The sequence below is a fragment of the Trifolium pratense genome, linkage group LG6 (genome assembly GCF_020283565.1).
Source record: "Trifolium pratense cultivar HEN17-A07 linkage group LG6, ARS_RC_1.1, whole genome shotgun sequence".
Taxonomy (NCBI): Eukaryota; Viridiplantae; Streptophyta; class Magnoliopsida; order Fabales; family Fabaceae; genus Trifolium; species Trifolium pratense.
In genome coordinates, this window is record NC_060064.1 from 45,407,971 (window position 1) to 45,431,092 (window position 23,122).

Genomic DNA, 23,122 nt, shown 5'->3' on the forward strand with positions numbered 1-23,122 from the left:
TGGATAAGTCAAAATTTTTACTAGCAAGTGTTTGATGTGGAGTATAGGAAATTAAAACATCAACGTCATCTAGTTTCTTAAAATAAGTATAATGTTATATTTTTTTTCACACTTGCATGTGTGATTTGAACAGTCAGTCTATTATTTGCTTGGCGGCTAAGAAAATGATGAATGAAGACTTGGAGGAGGAATGCAAAGAGATATCGTTTTCAATTGTCAATTATTATTGATATTTGATCTTACCTTATCAGATTCATCGTGGCCGGTGAAACGCTTCTACAATACGGTGGTGGTGAAGGGGGAGGGATGTACTTGCAAGACACTCAAGTCAGTGTTTGTGTGAAGTGAGAGGTTTGAGAGTAAGAATGATACATATATAGCCATCACTGCTAGTCAAGACCGTCAACATGAAGGAAAATCTGGCAAGCTAAACATTGATGGTTGTCTTGTCGGCCGTCACAGAAGTGTCAACTTCTGTGGCCGTTGAACAGGAACGTGTGACTTTGGACTAGTGTACTATTGGGCTGAGCTCAACGCCGAATTGGGCTTAGGCCCAGTCTAGAACAATATCTAATCCCCATCTTAGTCCCTCCTAATTAAGATTCTTTTGTTAATTTTGAATGAATCAATCATTGGCTTGGCAGCTTGAGAAACGATGGATGATCACTTTGACGAAGACTCGAGGAAAATGACATAAAACGTCACTAGCACTATCAGTTTAATTTGATATATCTACTTCATCTTTTGTTGTTTTTCGTTTGTTTAATGCATGACTTGAAGTAGAGCTGTCAAAACGGGTGGCCCGACCAATTTCGGGCCGGCCCGGTCGGGCTTCGTCGGGCCGGGCTAAAAAGCCCGGATAAAAAACGGACTACCAAAATTAGTGCCCAAGCCCGGCCCGGTACGGGTAGTCGGTTTTTCGGGCGGCCCGGTTTATTTTTTTTATTTTTTTTTACTTTTAGTGCTCAAACTCAACAATATAAATAGCATTAATAATTCTCGCGCGTCCTATTTTTTACTCATCCGCTATAAATATTATATAATTCGCGCGCGCCGTATTTTTACTCATCCCCTATCTACGAGTTTCTCGCGCGCCATATTTTTACTCATCCACTACCTACGAGTTTCTCGCGCCCTATTTTTACGCATCCGCTACTTAAGAGTTTCTCGCGCGTCATATTTTTACTCATCCGCTACCTAGGACTTTCTCGCGCGCCCTATTTTTACTCATCCGCTACTACGAGTTTCTCGCGCGCCCTATTTTTATTCATCCACTATGTACGAGTTTCTCGCGCGCCCTATTTTTACTCATCTACTACCTACGAGTTTCTCGCGCCCTATTTTTACGCATCCGCTACTTACGAGTTTCTCGCTCGTCATATTTTTACTCATCCGCTACCTACGACTTTCTCGCGCGCCCTATTTTTACTCATCCGCTACGTACGAGTTTCTCGCGCGCCCTATTTTTATTCATCCCCTACGTACGAGTTTCTCACGCGTCCTATTTTTACTCATCCGCTACCTACGAGTTTCTTGGGTGCCCTATTTTTACTCCTGCTACTTAAGTAGCGGACGGTATTTTATAATTTATATTACAAACTAATTTCAAATCATCCGAAACAAATTATTTATATTTATATTTATATTTATATTTATATTTTATTTTATTTTTAATTTTTTCGAGCTTGCGGGCCACCCGCGGCCCATTCGGGCTAGCCCATATTTTAATCGGGCTTTGTCGGGCCGGGCTAAAAAGCCCGGAAATAATTCGGGCTAGGATTTTTAAGGCCTGAGCCCGAGAAAAAATTGGGCTTGGCGGGCCGGTCCGTTCGGACTAGCCCATTTTGACAGCTCTAACTTGAAGTCCCCAACAAACATAGTCTAAGATTTATTAGATTAAAGTTTGAATATTCAACCCATTAAAAAGAAAAAATATTGAGGATTCAAATCACGTGTAGACATGTTTCTCAATATAGTTGAATACACATGAAGTATGCTACATAATCTAGAAGGAGAGTGTCTCCGGTTAAAATTTTCTCACAAGAATCTCCAACTCTTCATTTTTTTTTATAAGTGCTTTATTAATTAAAAATAAATAAAATAAAGTAAAAAAGCAATGATGAACACTTTATTCCATCCTATGAGATTGTCACCCGAGACAATCCATTACCTACGCAATCTACAAAGTCACAACTTTATATCTAGTACAATAATTTGGCATACCACACCTTGTTTGATATTTGAGGGTGCAAATAATGGATCTGATTCTTCTAAAATGAATGATAATATTAAACGTTAATTAATAAATTGAATGTAGATATTTCTATATTATATATTTTTTTGACAGTAAAAGACTTATCTCATTTTATTCATAATATTTCTATATTATATATTTAGGAATTCCTATGAAAAAATTTTAAGGAAACTTTGTCTTTGTATATTAATGATTGTCATTAATATAGCCAGATGTCACTCTCTTGCATGAGGGAAACTTATTATTATTATTATTATTATATTTTTTTCATAATAATTAAACAATAATTCTAATATAAACCTATATAAGGTAGTAGTAAATTTCAATGCAAAACAATTTAAATTAGCCTGAATTTAAATTTTATTTAAAATTAATCAAAAAGAAAACAATTCAAATTTAAATATAAATACTTATATTCAACTAATATATAATAAAATATAAAAATAAAATATTATATATAAATTTTATCAACTCAGCTATATTAATACAAGTATACAAATGAATGGTTTAATATATATATATATATATATATATATATATATATATATATATATATATATATATATATATATATATATATATATATATATATATATATATATATATATATATATAAATTACTTATAACTTTTAAAATTTAAAAACTTTAATTTCGAACGTAGAAAAATAAAATTTCAAAATTTGGTCATTTGATCCTTGGTGAGGGTGTATATAAATTGAGATACACTTTCATTTTTGGGTGGAACAATTATTTCTCATAGGAACTGAATGATTTTAACACAAAAAATATATTATATACACCTTTAAATATAAGTAACCAAATATACATTTAAATTTATTATTAAAAAAATTACATTTTAACCTCTTTTTGATCAAAAAATTACATTTTAATCTAATTATTATTAAAATACTATAAAAAAATTGATATCATAATATAAAATAATTTATATTTTTATAAGTAAAAACAAACTCGTACATTGCACGGGTAATTTATACTAGTTATAAATATATCATAAAAAATAATGAGGTAGAATATGCTGCCACTTTTGGGGGGCCAACATTCAATAATGTCACCATCGAAATCTGAAATACAAGATGACAAATGTTTCTCAGTTAGCCATAACATTCCCAATAAGCCCCAAAAAGTCTCTCGTTGATTAGCTTCTCTCAATCATCATCATCAAATAAGATAGATTAGATTGTTATAACAAACTGACTAGGACTATGTGGCCGTTTACTCCTGAAATAATGAAAATAACAAAAAGCAAAACAAAATAACTTAAGAGATATGAGAAGATAAATGAGAATGAGAGAAAAGAAAGAAAGATGTTTCAATTTAAAGAATTCTAAGATACGTATGATTGGTTGAAGCTATAACACTGTCGCTTTGCTGACCAATCAAAATTAGTCGTTGTCCAAAACCATCGATTGCGACCAAAAACCATAATTCTGACCACCGACAAGGTTCACATTTTAAAATGCGAACTCAATTCGTAGGTTATCTTGCAAATTGTGTTTCTCCAAAATTTACGTTTTTACACACTCGCTATTTAGTCTGCGGGGGAGATAAAAATGGAAATGCAGGGACATCGCGAGACTGACGAGGGGCGCAAAATGAAATCCCCATTAAACTTTCCTTGTCATAGATGGATTAGACCTCTTGGTCTTGGTAGCCATGAACACTTCCAAATTAGAATCCTCATGAAAGATGTAATACATTCCTACATTAAAAATTAAATTGCAAATACAACCTATCATATTGAATTTTTTTTCTCCATTTTACAAAGAAGAACATTAAAGAAGAACATTTTTTCTCCAAGTTGACAAGACTTAAATTTAGCAGGATGCATTAGTAATTAATGAAAACGATTAAATACCATTTTTATAATTTAGTTTGTTTAAACTTGGATACCTTAGACCATTATGGAAAAGATCAGATTCAGAGCATTTGCTAAACGGACTCATAAAATAATAAAATAACTTTTTCCCATAATAGTACACAATCATTCACCAATCCATTAGTTAATTTGGGTTCATTAATTTTGTGATTATAGCATTTGTTTAGCACCAAATACAACAACCATGCCATAAGTTAGCATTTTATTTTATTTCCTTTATCTTATGTTATAACATATTTCATGATGTAATTTAGTACCAATTTCAAAGGCTATGTTATAATTGACCATTCAAAATTTGATCTTAGAATCAACTTAGGTGTTTCTGTCAATTTCAAACTATTCACAAAATATATGAAGAGATTAAAATTTGGAGGAAGACAGTGCATTCTAGGGCAAGGATCATGTCCCATGGGAGGCCCTGCAGTGCAAATCCAGACTGTAAATTATTTTTTTAATACAAAGTCTGCCAGCGCACAAAAAAATCAATGGTCCAGATTTCACAGGACAACATTTTATGGGAGAGGATCCGCAAAATAATTCAGAATGCGTTTTCCGAAGTTTTTCGAACCTTACTAAAAAAAAACTTAAAGTTATGGAAAATTAACCTACAATTTGGGAATATAAAAATTGAAAACAGAGCTAAGAATAATTTTTTTAAAAGGGTTAACTAAGATAATAGCTTTAAAGCATTTAACCAAGTTCCATGTACAAAATCACAAGCAACACTCCATTTACAAGTGCATTGGTATTACTTAAGCCAAAATTTTAAATTACAGAATTAGATATAGCCAAATAACAAGTAATGAGAAACCATGTTCTTGAAACCATTTAAAAAAAAAAAGAAACTATTATTTAAATACAAGTGACAATAGTTACATGCAGAATGAAAATGAATGATTAAAGAGGAAGATTAAGGCCTTTTCCAATCTCAACTCCAATCACCTCAAGTATTCCCTTGTTGATTATCTGCAAAATACACCACAATTAAGTATTCACTTAACTATGAAGATCGAAGAATAATGCTTATGTTTAAAGGAGGATTGGGAAGGTGAAAAGAGACACCGCGAGCACACATCACCTCATCACATTTCAAAGTAAAATAACAAAAAACTCAAATTTTAAGATGATATCAGAATCTATCTAAGATAGATGTCCAGACTTGAAAATCAAGGTGTACGTTAAAAGTCTTGCATTAGATGAAATATTAAGTAAAAGTGTGTCTATAAATGAGAGACATCCCTCACCTAATAAATCGATTTTGTGTTGATTAGTTAGACATAGCATTAATTTTATGATGGATCTTACCTTTTTCCCTTCAACTAAACATTATTTAACCCTATAGATTTTCTACAACCATCAATTTACAGGCTCATGTAGTTATGCAAATCAGGACCATTAATTCAATCAAAATTTTCAACCGATTTTGTTATGTAATGTGTTGTACAAGATGGTGTCAAAACTTCTTGGGAACTGGATGAAAAATTTCCTTGATAAGTGTGTATCGGAGGAGCAAACGGCCTTCGTGGAGCATTATTCTTCAAAGGCTAAGCATTACTGTTGTAGAACCATTAGAAAATTAATGAAGGAAAAAGCATTGAGAAACAGGCTGCAGATTGAGGAATGACAAGCATTACTGTTGTAGGTAATGTGGCAGAGTCGCAATAACAAAGTGTGGAATGACAGCAAATTGAATGCCTGGCAAGTTGGAATGCAAGCTATGCACATGTGGGATGAATGGGCCAAAGTTCAAGGTCTGATGATGATCAACCAACAGTCCAGCAGCTGTTAACAGAACCGGCGCTGCAGCAGTGGCAGCTTCCTCGTTATGACACTGCGGAAGCAACTGGATGGGGTGGTGCCTAAGAGACCACCGAGGTAGATTTGTTCTCGCCGGATCTATCATCAGTCAAGGAAAGCTCAACATAATGGAAGGAGAAGCTATGGCACTAAAGGAAGTTATTTGTGAAGTGATGCATAGAGGACTTTCTAATGTCATTCTTGAAAGTGTCTCAAAAATTGTTGTTGATGCTATTTCATCTAGGCGTAGTGGTACTTCCAAATTTAGTGTTTTAATTCGCCATATTAAGTCTTTATTATTATTATTATTATTATTATTATTATTATTATTATTATTATTATTATTATTATTATTATTATTATTATTATTATTATGTCCCAACTTCGAGGTGAAGTTTGTGAAGCATCAAGCGAATAAGGTTGTTCACTATTTAACAAGGGTGGCCTATTCTATGTCTAGTCATTGTATTTTCGAGTCGATTCCTTTCTGTATTGACAATTATTATTTAATTAATGAAATGAGTTAAGTTTGTTTTGTCAAAATAAAAAAATAATTCAATCAAGATTAATCAACATAGATTTAAACTCAGTCATTGACACATTTAAGTTGTGGGTCGTTTCCGATCTCAATTGTTTAACTTCGATTACTCAACCGAAGGGAATCCAAATCCTATTCCACCTAATCTCTAATTTGTTTTTAATTTTATATAACACAGTTTCATCAAATGATATATGTGAAAGTAAAATGCTAAGTGATTAAAAATGAAGATAGAAGATACTCACAAGCTCTACAATGAAAGTTCCAATGAGTCCCATCATGCATGCTCTAGAGTTCCATACTTCTGCTGTCTTTGTAAACCCAAGAAATGGTGGTTTAAATTGAGGCTGTACTTTTGGAAATTCAACCTGAAAATAATTATAAAAAAAACCCAATAACCCAATTACTTCATAAATAAAAATATTATTATAAAAAAAAAAAGGAAAATTAACAAAAAATAAGATAATAAGTCCGTGTAACTCAGTTAGTAGCTACTAAAAATATTATTGGAGGAGTCAGGGTACAAACCCCGAATCCTCCACTTATCCACATTCAAAATGTGCGAATCTAGCCACTAGATTACTTTGAAACAAATGAGAACATAAATATTAGATATATTATAAAAACTAAGAAGATGAAGTGCATACACCAGAAGGGGGTTTGACTACTGCTTGGACAGTGAAGGAAATTCTCTTTTTGTGAGGTGCTGATTGATTGAAGTTATGATTTTGAAACAAGAAAACATGGTGATTTGTAGATTGAAGTGATGGGGTTCTTCCTAAGATGAATGATGATTGCAATGTTGTTAATGAGGTAGCCATTGCAATGGTTGATAACAGTAACTATTACTACTACTACTTCATTGTTGGGGTTATCTAGTTTATTTTCATAGTTCCTATTTTCCACTTGTTTTTGTGTGGTTCTAAACAAATTGGAAAAAAGTGGGTTGACACAATCGATACGTGTTACAATAACTACGGCAGATAACTAGATATATCATATATCGATATTTTTCATATATTTTATTTTCAATCAATTGTTTTCATGTACAAAATGTTAGAATTTCTTATAAAAAAAAATGTTAGAATTTCTACTGTTTTTATTGACGAAATTCTACTTAGACTCTCTTTAGTAAAAATAAGCTATAAGCTAGCTGATAGCTGATAAGCTAACTTATAGCTGAAAAGCTAGCTTATAGCTGATAGCTAGTAGCTTATAGCTGAAAAGCTAGTAGAATAAAATTAAAGTGTTTGACAATTTTAGCTGTTGTAAGTACAAAATGACATAAAAGTACATGGTTAGTGGGTAGTTTTTTTTTTGGGTAAGTGTTAGTGGGTAGTTATTACATAATTTTAAAAAATAAATAAATAAAACTAATAAGGGTAAATATGAAATAAAATGAAAAAGCTATAAGCTCATACGCTACTTGAAATAGCATCTCAAAAAAAGCTATAAGCTAGTTAGAGAAGCTTGTTACCAAACACTTCACATTTTTATCAAACAAGCTTATAAGCTAGTCCAATAAGTTATAAGCTAGCTTATTAGACTTACCAAACAGTGCCTTAGATAGATAGTGAAGACGAAATAAATAGGCAAAATATTTCTAGCTATTGCTTTTATTTAAGAATATTAAAACTCTTTTGAACATTCTACAATCTCATGAAAGGTATAAGTTTTATCGAAAGAGACATCAGGTTTAGGAAACCAAAACAAAGAAAATATACTACTTATATAACTTAATTCCATCAAAAGTAACATTTGAGCTATGGTTGAAATGTATAGAATCTGTTTTTCCCCCGTTTCTAACGATAGATTGGTTGATAGATATATCAAGTGGAACAATAATAATCCTTGTGTTCTTAATGTGGATGGAAGTTGTCTCGGTTCTCCCGTGTGATCTGGATTTTGCGACATTATTAGAAACACCTTCGGCCACTATCTGGAAGTCTTCTCAAGTTTTATTCAAGGGTAATCTGACATTTTGCTCGCTTAAATATATGCTATCTACAAGAGCCTCTTGCTGACCAAAGATATGAATATTGATGAACTTGTTTTCTACTCTGATTGTTTACATTGTGTCAATCTCATCAAAGGTCCCCAAGTTAAGTATATTCATGTTGTATTGATCTAAGATATAAATGAGTTATTCTCTCAAATAATTGTTTCTCTTTATCAAACAATTAGAGAGGGAAATTGAAGTGCAGGTTTATTCGCTAAACTTGTCAAAGAAGAATGATAATGAAATGACTTTATGAATTTGTTTTGGCACAATCACTTATATTTATATTTATAGTGAGTTAGAGAAACACAAAATTAAATAGACTTTATGATAATTAATATAATATTAAGACTTTTTTTATATTTTTTAATAATATAACCGTTACAACTTTAATATATCTAAATGTTTATTTTAATAATATTAATTATGTAATTGATGCATTTTTTATCTAAAATTATTTTATTAATTATAATTTGTTTGTAACTAATAAATGTATTATGCCACATTTATAATAATATTATTTAAACTATTAAATTATAAATTCATGTTTTTTTATAACCGGCAAAAATTAATGTAAAACTTAAATTTAGAATATTTTTTACTTTATATAAAAATATTATAGAAAATTATTAAATGGATTAATTTTCAAATGAACCATAGAAAAGAATGCATGAGTGACAAGTATTTGAGAGGAAATAGAAAGGTAAAAAGTTCTAGTTTATACATATTATAGATAAAGATTTTTTTTTTTTTTTTTAAAAAGTAGATAATAGATATAAATGTGATTTTGAAAGAATAAAAAAATTTAGTAGAAAGAATAATAAAATATAGTAATAAATAATTATTACATTTTAATAAGTTGGAAAAATGTAACAAACTTTCTTATTTGAGAAAATACTTTGTTGACTAAAGTTTTTTATTGCTACTATAAATTAAGATTGTTGTAAATCTTGTGGGTATTATGCATACAACAATGGCAACTCCAAATTCAACTACGTTAAAATTTTCAATTCTCCTAATTATACTACTTGCATTTCAAACCAGTGCGGGTGAGGTAGTGGTGACGATTTTCAATACACTAGTGGTACCTCCACATCCCTCAAATATGACTGTTCATTGCAAATCACAAGATGATGATCTTGGATTTCACACACTACAATATACAGACTATTATGAGTTTTCATTCAAACCAAATTTCATTCGTACTACATTATTCTTTTGCAGCTTTACATGGCCTGGAAACCCCCATCGTCATTATCTTGACATTTACGATGCTCAGCATGACACATGCGAGAAATGCACTTGGAATATAAACCTGAATGGAGGTTGTCTGAACGACCATAAGTGTGGCCCTTGGAAAAGTATCGATCTAATGGATGCCGACCCTCCAACCATTTAAATTATTTAATTACATATGTATCAATGTTAAAGTCGTATCTAAGTGCTATGATTTTAGCCTTGTAACCATTGGGTACTTATTCAAATCGTAGCAAAAATGGTCGTAAAATGATCATTATTGTCGGCTTACGTAATAAAACGTTTCCACTTAAAATTACTTATTTTTTGTCAACTAAATATCTGTTGTTTCATTTAAATATATGTCTAATTGTTCAAAATAAAAGTATTGAAAATAAGAAAGGGACATCTGTCTCCATCTTCCATTGAAATTTTTTAATTGCCACATGTCATTTATCATAAGGAAATAGAGTGGATCTGGATTAAAATGACTCATTAAATACTCCCTCCGGTCCTATATATAAGAAAATATCTACTTTTTATATTCATTGTGAAATGAATGTATCTAGATTATAATGTAGTCTAGATACATCCATTTCACAATGAATTTAAAAAGTAAAAGTTTTCTTATATATAGGACCGGAGAGAGTATTTATTAACTAGTAATCCTCCGGACACAATTATAAACAAAATTCATTTTTTAGATTTATTGAAAAAGTAATGTATTTGGTTTATATTATTGACTAGGTACATTACTTTTCCAATAAACCTAAAAAATGAATTTTGCTTATAATTGTGTTCGGATGGAGCATGAACTATAGTGCTAAGCACAAGTAGGATACCTATTAATTTTTGAAATATAATTTAAAATATTGAAGAAAAAAAAAGAAGAAAACTGTCCATAAAACTACATCGGATTTCGTAAAAGTTATGGCAGTTGTGGTTCAGTTTCAATTAAAATAGGCTTAATTAGTAAAATGGTCCCTTAAAGATATTTTTGGTTTCAGATTGGTCCCTTAAAAAAACAAAGGTCCAAATAGGTCCCTTAAAGAAAAAAAGGTCCGAATAAGTCCCTTAAAGACATCTCCGTTAATCAGTTTGGTCCCTAAAAAGAGGTCTGAATAGGACCAAACTGATTAACGAATATGTCTTTAAGGGACCTATTCAGACCTTTTTTTCTTTAAGGGACCTATTCAGACCTTTTTTTCTTTAAAGGACCAATGTGAAACCAAAAATATCTTTAAGGGACCATTTTACATAAGCCATTAAAATACTATTAATGGTGCATAATATTAACATCCAGCCCTTCAACTATTTGTGGCACTTGCCACAGTCATGATGAGTTTATTTTAATTGAAATGGATATCAGATTATATAACAATTTAGATTCGAACATGAGATTTATAATATATTCACCTTAAAATAATGAATTTCTTGTCACTAGACTACTTGATAAAAAAACTCAATATATATAAATTGAAATCCGTCATCCGATATATTAAATATCTCTACAATCTTTTATCATTGATGTCACATCATATTTGTTCACTTATCTTTCAGAAGGTGTTTCTCCCTCACTTCTAACGACAGGTTAGTTGATAGATATATCAAGTGGAACAATAATATTAATAACTATCCTTGTGTTCTTAATGTGGATGTAAGTTGTCTTAGTTCTCCCGTTCAATCTAAATTTTGCGGCATTATTAGAAATACCTTCGGCCAAAAATATGAATTTTGATGAACTTGTTTTCTACTTTTATTCTTTACATTGTGGCAATCTCATTAAAGGTCCCGAAGTTAAGTATACCCAAGATGTGTTGATTTATTCGCTAAACTTGGAATCTCCTCAGATGCCGACTTCTTGACTCACGTTTGTACGTCCTCCAAAAGGCGTTCGTGATCTTCTTAAGAACGACGCAATTGGAACCTTATTTTTTCGTGAATAGTTTTTCTTTTTGTTTTGTTTTTTTTCTTTTCTTTTTAGCTTCCTTAAAAGAAAAAAAAAACCAGCTAGTTATTTTTATTCGTCTCTTCTTATTTATCTCTATATTTTTATTTTTTAAATTAAAAATACTATAAAGTATATTTTAAAATGAGCTAAATGTGATTGAAGAATTATGTAGTCATTTATCATGTTGTCGATTCCTTCAATTATTTTTTAAAAAAATTATAAAATTCTTAATTTAAATAAAAAATTCTCCTCTCACTTTTCCTCTAAAAAACATACAAGCCTAAATTTCTTATAAAATTTGTATAAGAAACAACAGGACTTTGCATTTTTTGTAGAAAAAAGTAAATTACAAATACAAGATAATATGAAATAACAATGATAAGAGATAGTACAACATTTTTATATTTTTAAATCAAATTACAAAAATATTCAATTACAATCAAATTGTCCTATGACACCATTTTCAATTGATATTTTTTTTTAAAAGAAAGTAGATTATAGATATAAATGTGATTTTGAAAGAGTAAAAAAATTTAGTAGAAAGAATAATAAAATAGTATTAAATAATTATTACAATTTAATAAGTTGGAAAAATGTAACAAACTTTCTTATTTGAGAAAATACTTTGTTGACTAAAGTTTTTTATTGCTACTATAAATTAAGATTGTTGTAAATCTTGTGGGTATTATGCATACAACAATGGCAACTCCAAATTCAACTACGTTAAAATTTTCAATTCTCCTAATTATACTACTTGCATTTCAAACCAGTGCGGGTGAGGTAGTGGTGACGATTTTCAATACACTAGTGGTACCTCCACATCCCTCAAATATGACTGTTCATTGCAAATCACAAGATGATGATCTTGGATTTCACACACTACAATATACAGACTATTATGAGTTTTCATTCAAACCAAATTTCATTCGTACTACATTATTCTTTTGCAGCTTTACATGGCCTGGAAACCCCCATCGTCATTATCTTGACATTTACGATGCTCAGCATGACACATGCGAGAAATGCACTTGGAATATAAACCTGAATGGAGGTTGTCTGAACGACCATAAGTGTGGCCCTTGGAAAAGTATCGATCTAATGGATGCCGACCCTCCAACCATTTAAATTATTTAATTACATATGTATCAATGTTAAAGTCATATCTAAGTGCTATGATTTTAGCCTTGTAACCATTGGGTACTTATTCAAATCGTAGCAAAAATGGTTGTAAAATGGTCATTATTGTCAGCTTACGTAATAAAACGTTTCCACTTAAAAATATTTATTTTTTGTCAACTAAATATCTGTTGTTTCATTTAAATATATGTCTAATTGTTCAAAATAAAAGTATTCAACAATTAAAAATAAGAAAGGGGCATCTGTCTCCATCTTCTATTAAAAATTTTTAATTGCCACATGTCATTTATCATAAGGAAATAGAGTGGATCTGGATTAAAATGACTCATTAAATACTCCCTTCGGTCCTATCAGTGACATTTTCCCACACTTTGTTATTCCTGCGCTTCCATATGCTCCACACTAATACACAAAACAATTCTTGCTTGTCTTTATTCAACCGGTGCAAAATTGAGAACAAATTTTCTGCAATATTGTTATTAGCAACCAGACCTGTACCGATATGAGCCCACAAACCTGCTTGCTGCCAGCACTGAATGCTTCTTGTACATGAAAACAACACATACATACTATCTTCGTCTCCATCATTACAAACAACACAATGCATTGGACATTGTACTCCACGGCTATTAAGCTTCTTGCGTAGGTCCATTTGAATAATTATGCGGGTGAACCAAAAATTATGCACATGTGAACCACGCGTTATGTTTTTTATCTTTTCCAAATTTCGATGTGAACCAAAAATTAGTTTAATTGTTTTTCAATGTTTGATGATGCTAAATAGTAAATTGAATATGTGACATTAAAAATATCAATGTCTTCTAGCTTTTTAAAAATTTTAAGTTAACTTTTTAAAAGTTAATATTTAAAGGTGTTTACTTTTAAGTTTATATTTAAAGGTGTTTACTTGATTATTACGGCCTTATTAAAAATATGGCAAAATTTTAAGGATGTGTTGCTTTATGACAAAGAAGGTACTATCACCTTGGATGAAGTTCAATCGGCTTTGAGGACCAAAGAGTTGATAAAGTTGAGAGATTTGAGGGTTGATGATAGTGCGGAAGGGTTGAATGTGACGATGGATATAAGTGAGAACGAAGGTAGAGGAAAGGGGAAGAAATATGGATCCAAGTCTAGGTCAAAGGGTGATAGTGGTGGCAAGTTCAAATGCTTCCATTGTCAAGAACCGAGTCACTTCAAGAAGGATTGTCCTCAGAGAATAAGGGGCAATGGTAGTTCGTCAGCTCATGTTGTCGTTGATGAGGAAGAAGGCTATGAGAGTACAGAAGCACTCATAGGTACAAGTTGGGAACCATAGAGGCTCTATCATCCTAGGGAAGCGGTGGTAATAATACTCAACATCAGCCTGAAGAGGCGGTGGTAATAATACTCAACATCGGCCTGGAGAGACGCTGGAACAATACTCGGGTTACTTGTGAAACAACAACTTCATTGTGAGAATGCGGAAGTGCTAGTGTGGTGAAGTTGGGAATCAGTGGAGTTTAAGTCGTGGACTTTGGATGCTCCGATCACATGTGTTTTGAAGAAGAAGTACTTTTGAATCCTAGAGCTAGTTGGAGGTGGTGTTTGTTCATCTTGGAGACGGGAAAGCTTAAGGTTCAAGGTATGGTTTTAAATTTGTCTTACAAGGTTTGACAATTGTGGTTGTTTCTTTGTTACATGATGTGAGGTATATTCTTGAACTTAAATGCAAAGATAGTTGGTTCTACTATTGGTTATGCATTTATTACTAGTTGTGATTCTCATGATGTGGATAAGTTGTAGAACTTCGGTTGGTTGTTAGTGACATTGGTTGGTTTTAGTTGGACTAGTGAAATGAAGTTTACTAGGTGGTGAAACTAAACCGAGAAATGTTGGAGACTAACAATGACTTCAAGTGCGCTTCGGAGTAGTAGAAAAGTTTTACGTTACAAGATGGAAGACATAGTGGATATACCGGTTTGAGGCTTTGATGGAGAAAACTCGGTTTGAGGTGGAGGTACACCAAAGTGGTATGACTATGGAGATCTTGTGTGGAAGCAATGGTGATCAAATTTGGTAACTTGTAGGACTATTGGAGGTAGTTTGATGCAAGAAGAGTTTGATATTGCGGCTTGTGGAACCACCTAAAATTCCAAAGTTGGTTGGAGGCAAGCAAATCTTCAAGAGTACGGAAAGCTACAATCCGGGGTTTGAAGAGGGTATGCCTGTATGGTTTAGCTTGTGGATTGTCCTAAAAATCCAAGGGCAATTGGAGGCAAACATTTTTTGGGAGTACGAAGAGGTAGACTTTGGAGCCGAAGAGGGTGTGGTGTAAACAAGTGGAGAGAGCAGCACGGTGGTTGATGGGAAGTTGACATCACCATCGTTTTAAAGGCAAGGTGGAAATTTGTTGTAAATTGCCTTGAAAACGAGGAAGGGAGCAAATATTACTGGTTTGGCTCCTGGGGCGAAAATTTGGTGTCTTGGGCGAAAATTTCAGCAAAACAGGAGCTGACCCCGGGCGAAAAGTCCTGTGCCCCGGGCGAAAAAAGTTGCGCCCCGAGCGGAAAACTGCGCAGTAATATATATATATATGTCACTTTGTCTGATATTTGTAAGGTGATTTTAGGGTTTCTAAAGCCAACAAAAGACTAACGTTTATTAGATAACTTCTCTTGGGCATACTCTAGGGTTGGGGATTGATTCATCACCTTGTAAACACTTATTGATTGAATCTCTTGGTCACGGGGAGAGATTCGGGAAAATGGTAGAATTTAGGATAAGGCTAAATTCTTGCAACTCTTGTATTGAATCTTTGTAAAGCTTTTCATTGATAGTGGAACGGAGAGTGGCTCTCTCCCAGAGTAGGTCGGTTTTGACTGAACTCGGTAATAACAGTTTTATCGCTTATATTTTGTTCGTGATTATTATTGCTATTTCCAAGTTTTGATTGCTTATTCGATTTGCTACACACATCAAGATTATTAGTGCGATTCAATCCGAACTCAGAACATCAATATTATAGAAAGATTAGCTGAAGTACTCAATGTCCAAGAAAATAGACGGAGTGAAGGAGCAAATACAGCAGGATGTCTCTGGGGATGATTTTCTAGGAAATACAGAAGCAAACATAAGTCCAGTTGTCGATGCTCGTATTTCCAGGCTTCTGTAAATTGATCCATCTTCTGCTGCTGTAGGTTTAGGTTGAACTAATGATAAATGAAAAAAAAATTATGATGACACGACACGTAAAGTGATGATTGTGGTGAAGCATTAGATGGACTCTTTATGGAAGTAACATAACACTATCCATTGTTGGATATATTAGTACTTTAATCAATGGATTAGGTTTATTATTGGGAACTTATTAAAACTTGAAATTTGAAACTTTCAGATGAAATTCCTCTTATTTTTGCTTATAAATATACTAGTTGCATTGATATTTGCTTTATATTCCTTGAAATTTGAGGAGATGCTACTTTTATTTTACCAGCCACTTTAGACAAAAAAGAAGTGATCATGTTTGTAATCTCTTAACATCTTTAGGACTTGAAAGAAAAAGCCCCCAAAATCTTCTGGACTTGCGGCACAATCACTGTTTAAAGAAATTTTCAACACATTTTTAGTAACATTTCTTAGGCTGGCCCTGCTTGATGCACTTGTCGCACTCGGTTGGGGCACAATATGCCCTTGTCTGGGTTGCCCTACCCTTAGGCTGGCCCTGCTTGATGCAATTGTCGCACTCGGTTGGGGCACAATATGTGGTGGTGGTGCAACAGTTAGTCGTGGAACAACAGACATTGGTGGAATAATTGCATATACATTGCTTGATGATCCAATATTGGTTTCAGTAGCTTCATCTTGATACAAGTATGCTGTATGCATGAATCAAAAAACAAAATTTGATATTTTTCCACTGCTTTGAATCAAACTCCATTTACTGTGTTTTCACCCTTTGGGATTGATCATCGTATCAGCGGTTGTTTTTCTAAAGTCGCTTGGTTATGATCTAAATAGCCACACTTCTGCTTCTAACATTGTCTTGGTGGTAGGATTCCTTAGCTCATTATAAGCTTTCCTCCGCAATTTCTTATGCCTCTCAGGTGCCCTGCTCAGATATGGTCCTAAAATTGGTGCAACATCCACAATTGGCCACAATTTTGGTCCCGGTAGTCAATATGTAAATTATTTGGTTCCTTTTTTGCATAACCATTGTGTTTATTTAGAATTTTTTTGTGCATAGGATGATATGGCATCTGCCGTGGGTGATAAATGCACGGCGCTCGCGGAGAAAGAGTTAACCGAAGATTTTGAGGCTCTTAATGTCCGTGCTAGAGTACTAAAAGGGCTGATTGAACTTGTCAAGGGAGATATTAAGTTAGGTAGTGCTAAATGCTAATGTTCTATTTGTTTTCAATTTTATGTTGTTTTGTGAATTGTGCTTATTATGCTCCTGTTGCTTGCAGCTGAACCTTTCTTTGACCAATCTCTCCACAACAAGCCATGTGACAGTATCTTTTTTTCGACCCTGGATTGTGCTTATTGTTTCTTATTCCATTTGAAGGATTTGCAGGTTATTTCTGTTTACCCTTTGAATCTGTGATGTTGCTGAATAAAAATTGTAGTTTCTTTCTCCTACTCATGAGATATTAACTTAGATACAATAAAGCTATCATTTATCTATTATACTATTAACTCAAACATGATTTTACATTTGATTCATGGTTCCGAATTGCGGACTGCATCACCTGATGCACCCACAATAATGTGGATGCGGCCAGGTGGCACCGCAACTGCATCGGAATGCAATTTTTGTGGTATAAAGTGAAATCTCAAATGACGGCCGAAATGGAAGCTGATTGACACTACATCGGACCATATCGACACTACAATAAACCAACAATCTCGAATAATACATTTGTCAGCTATTTTAACCACAATCACATCCGCGACCGCAGCTGAAATTACATGTGCATCTTGAAATCAACGACCACCAGAGAGAAGTGATTCAGTAACAGACACAGAAATATGTGACATTGTCTTATCCTTGACAACTTCTTGCTCTTGGTACCCAAATGTTAATCCAAAAGAAGATAAACTAAGCAAAGACAAATCAGGCAAAGGTATATCCCTCTCCAAATACTGCATAACTTGCCTCATACTTGGTCTAGCCAAAGGTTCTGAATGTGAACACAACAAGCCAAGTTTCAACACCAATTTAACCTCATCAGACACATAATCTGATCCTAAGTTTACATCCTTTGCCTCAAGAATCTCTCCTCTTTTCCAACATTCAAACACAAAATCAACTAGAATAACACTCTCATATTTTCCTACACGATCTATAGGCCTCCTACCACAAACAACCTCAAGAAGAAATGCACCAAAAGCATACACATCAGAAAATTTAGTAGCTTTACCTGTTCTAGTATGCTCAGGAGCAAGATAACCTACAGTTCCAGCTACATGAGTTGTATCTGGATCAGCACCATGATCATATAATCTTGAAAGTCCAAAATCTCCCAATCTAGCATTAAATTCAGAATCTAACATCACATTGCTAGCTTTTATGTCTCTATGAATCACAACTTGCTCCCATTCTTCATGTAGATAAAACAAACCTGAAGCAACACCTTTGATGATTCTAAATCTTTGACACCAATTCAAGGTCACTTTTGGTTGTTTGTGAAGATAATTATCTAAACTTCCATTAGGCATGTACTCATAAACCAAAAGTAACTCGTCTTTTCGCCTGCAATAGCCGAGAAGAGGAACAAGATTCCTGTGACGAAGACGACCGATGCTAACAATTTCCGACACAAATTCCCTCATCCCTTGTTTTGATTCATGAGACACCCTTTTCACAGCAACCTCAAGTTTGGAACTTGGGATCACACCTTTGTAGACTCTACCAAATCCACCAACTCCCAATAGCCCTTTTTCCTTGAAACCCTTTGTAGCAAAGTATAGATCTTTGAACTTAAATCTATGTGGTCCATATTCATGTTCCCAATCTTCGAGAATCTCAGTAAACTTCTTCCTTTTGATATAATACATAACCCCTAAAGTTATCATGAAAACCAAACTTAGCAAAATCAATGGCAACCCAACAGTTAAAACTTTTGACTCTTTTTTCTCAGAAAATCTTGCTAGTGTTGGAAGTTTAGAGATTATAAGGTTTTGAACTTGACCATCAACCTTAAAACTCCAACCAAGAACATCATGATTACAACTAACAAGACCGGTAGCTGATGAAAACCCAACATACATAGTATTGTTAAGAATTGGAGAAAGATCTTTGGTCGTTGATAACAAAGGTCGTGTTGGTTTAACAACATTAATTGGAGCTAAAGTAACATCAATCTTTGTTTTTTCACTATCATATTCAATCCATATCTGCATAGGATTGCCACTCAAAAGGATCAAATTCTTGAGTTGACCATCATAATATCCTGCAGGAGTTGAGATATCTGATTTCAAATCATTGATATCAATACCAATATGGTTATCATTGATATCATCAAACTCAACATTTTGAATAGTATCAAGTTCAACACCAAAAACATGGTTGTTACTGTTTCCATTGTTTGACGAATCGAATAGACCAAGGTACTGACTTGGTAGTGAATTTGGTAGCCCTTTTGTGGGAGAAACAACAAAAACAATTCCATGGCCACCAAGAGTTGGATATATAGGTCTTATGGCAAATACAAAAGTAGTTGAGAAAGAAGACACCCTTCCATCAGAAGTTTTTTTGAAAACTATAGGATTTGGATAGAAAGCATGGCCTGTTACTCGCGTGTTATCATTGGTTAGTCTTAGTAAGCCATCTTCTATTACATCAGCAGTACCATCAAGATCTAGATCTGATGATTGGAAACCATTATAGGTGAAACTGTTGTCTTTACTTGCTACCAACGTAACAAGTAAAAACAACATAAACACCAGCTTGAGAAACATGACTATATTTTGTTTGAAGTGAAAAGCAATATTTGCATATTTAATGGGGCTTGCTAAGAAATGTCCTGGTAATTACCAAACTTAGCTGCCAATTAATTAATACCAAAAAGAAATATGAAAATTAGTTAATAAAAAATAATTTGTTACTTATACCAAGGTCCATAATTTGAATAATTATGCACATGTGAACCACTTGTTATTTTTTTTATCAATTCTACTGTTATCAAATACCAATTCTACTTTTATCAAATACATCAGGCCAATAAAAAACTAAGCAAAAGATACCAAGATATAAGCACCTAACGGAAAAAATGCATGCAGCACTATACAAATGAAAATCCAATCCAGCTAAGGCTAGCAAGACTTCAACCATTGCCAGAAGGATTAGCAGCACCCCTCTGCTAAAGAAAACCAGACTAGAAATCCTTCCAAAAATAATGCGTTTTAGAATCTCGCATCGCCACTAACTAACTCTTGGGTTTTAGAAGCGGAAATGCTTCTGTCCCAAGAGAACCGGACAATGACCTTAAGATAGGCAAGCAAAACATAATATTTATAAAGAGCGATTGCACTTTAACAAAACCACTTCCTCAATCTTGAGCCTGCGCCATATCAACCAAATTAACCACAAAATGAAAGAAGACACAGGAAGTGGAGATAACAGATCCACATTGGAACATCATTATTGAAGCCTTCCTACGTTGACTCCAACACAAATAGTTGAATCCATAGATTAGATCGGGCTCTAAGGATTCTCCAAGAATTAGTCCTTGATACCACTGCTTTGGAATCATCCTATCAGCAACGGTGTTATGATCTAAATCGCCACACCTTCTCGATCTAATAGTGTGCTTGTTATGTTCCGGTTGAAGCTGAACATTTATTTTACAAATCCCTCCACACCAAGCTATGCAACAATATCTTTCTTTCTATGTGGTACTGATGGGTTGATGTTTGGTTATCCAGACACTGCTGCTCTATCGTATGCAGAATTATTAATTTTGAGACTAAATTGCTTGACCACTACCATTTCGGGACTAAAATAGGTTATACACTATTTTGTTTTATGTTAAATGGTTGGCCTATGCCATTTCTAGCTGGTGTTTCCCTACAAATTCCTGATGGCTACATTAGTTTGTATATTGATGCTGTATGATGAATAGAAAATTTGAAATTCATCACTGTATTGTTGGTATCGTATGACGTTGTCTGTGACAGTGATTATAGTTATGCCATATTATTCAATTTTAAGGCTCATTCTGCGCATGCTGATAACTTATATCCTGATACGTCCTGTATATTGATATTGATTAGTTTCTCAATATTTTAGGTGGATATGCAGAAGTACTCAGTGTCGAAGAAAATAGATAGCGTGAAGGAGAAAAGATGAAGAACTTGTCTGACTCGTTATGTAAAAACAGCAGGATGTCTCTAAAAGATTTTCTAGGAAATACAGAAGCAAACATACATATGTCCGGTTATCGACGCTTATATTTTCAGGTTATTTCTTTGTTTACCCTTTGAGTCTGTCATATTGCTGAATAGTTTAATGAGAGATACAAACTTAGACAAAATGCAATTGCAAAATGAGAACAAAATAGTTTAATAAAAAAAGCTTTCATATATCTATTAACTCAAACATGATTTTACATTTGATTTAACAAACTTTATCTGTACGTAATACATTTTACCAATCCAACACTTTACAAAATAAAAAATAGACTAATTAAGCATCGATTTCATGTATCATAAAATCAACGACCACCGGAGAGAAGTGAATCAGCAATAGATACAGAAGTATGCGACATTGTCTTATCCATAGTGATTAGCAATGATCGTATTAAGAGATGTCTAACAATAAGAGGGTCCAATACTCATGTTTCATCTGTTCTATTCCTTAATGTGTGTTTAGTGTTTATTTATTTATCTAAGATTTTGTCCTAAGTGAAAAAGATAAATTGCAAGTGTCATTTAGGAGTCTACTAAGAAATATCCTGGAACCTATAATAGGGATCATTTGAAAACTTGTGCACATGTGAGCCACAGATTTTTTCCAACTTTGGTGGATAAGTCATAAAATTTACTAGTAAGTGTTTGATGTGTAGTATAGGAAATTAAAACATCAACGTCATCTAGTTTCTTAAAATAAGTATAATGTTATATTTTTTTTCACACTTGCATGTGTGATTTGAACAGTCAGTCTATGATTTGCTTGGCGGCTAAGAAAATGATGAATGAAGACGTGGAGGAGGAATGCAAAGAGATATCGTTTTCAATTGTCAATTATTATTGATATTTGATCTTACCTTATCAGATTCATCGTGGCCGCTAAAACGCTTCTACAATACGGTGGTGGTGAAAGGGGAGAGAAGTTCTTGCAAGACACTCTGACACTCAAGTCAGTGTTTGTGTGAAGTGAGAGGTTTGAGAGTAAGAATGATACATATATAGCCATCACTGCTAGTTAAGACCGTCAACATGAAGGAAAATCTGGCAAGCTAAACATTGATGGTTGTCTTGTCGGCCGTTACATAAGTGTCAACTTCTGTGGCCATTGAATAGGAACGTGTGACCTTGGACTAGTGTACTATTGGGCTGAGCTCAACGCCGAATTGGGCTTAGGCCCAGTCTAGAACAATATCTAATCCCCATCTTAGTCCCTCCTAATTAAGATTCTTTTGTTAATTTTGAATGAATCAATCATGGGCTTGGCAGCTTGAGAAACGATGGATGATCACGTGGACGAAGACTCGAGGAAAATGACATAAAACATCACTAGCGCTATCAGTTTAATTTGACATAACTACTTATCTTTTGTTGTTTTTCGTTTATTTATTTATGGCATGATTTGAAGACTCCAACAAACAAAGTCTAACATTAATTAGATTAAAGTTTGAATATTCAACCCATTAAAAAGAAAAAATGTGAGGATTCAAATCACGTGTAGACATGTTTCTCAATATAGTTTTTTTTTTTTTTTTTGAAGTTAAGACCATGTTTCTCATTATAGTTGAATACACATGAAGTATGATACATAATCTAGAAGGAGAGTGACTCCGGTTAAAATTTTCTCACAAGAATCTCCAACTCTTCATTTTTTTATAACTGCTTTATTGATTAAAAATAAAATAAAAGGAAATGATGGGCACAACTTTATCTCTAGTACAATAATTTGGCATACAACACCTTGTTTGATATTTGAGGGTGCAAATAATGGCTCTGATTCTCTAAAGTGAATGATAATATATTAAACGTTGATTAATAAATCAAAGGTAGATATTATAAATATATCATAACAAATTATGAGGTTGTTATAATCATGAGATAAAGCCGAACATGTTGCCACTTTTGGGGGCCAACATTCAATAAT

The 23,122-nt window shown here is 33.3% G+C and overlaps 2 protein-coding genes across 2 annotated transcripts; both read right to left on the reverse strand.

The window, feature by feature from the left end:
* Positions 1-4,878: 4,878 nt before the first annotated feature.
* On the reverse strand, positions 4,879-7,446 carry LOC123889156 (light-harvesting complex-like protein OHP1, chloroplastic). The gene is made up of 3 exons (XM_045938379.1): positions 7,135-7,446; positions 6,733-6,855; positions 4,879-5,118 (listed from the first exon to the last, which is right to left on the reverse strand). Exons 1-3 carry the CDS (start codon positions 7,306-7,308, stop codon positions 5,050-5,052), a joined length of 366 nt encoding a protein of 121 aa, XP_045794335.1. The 5' UTR covers positions 7,309-7,446; the 3' UTR covers positions 4,879-5,049.
* A 9,960-nt stretch (positions 7,447-17,406) lies between these two features.
* Positions 17,407-21,566, reverse strand: LOC123889153 (L-type lectin-domain containing receptor kinase IV.1-like). Its single transcript, XM_045938377.1, has one exon. It carries the CDS (start codon positions 19,750-19,752, stop codon positions 17,776-17,778), a length of 1,977 nt encoding a protein of 658 aa, XP_045794333.1. The 5' UTR covers positions 19,753-21,566; the 3' UTR covers positions 17,407-17,775.
* Between the last annotated feature and the right edge of the window lie 1,556 nt (positions 21,567-23,122).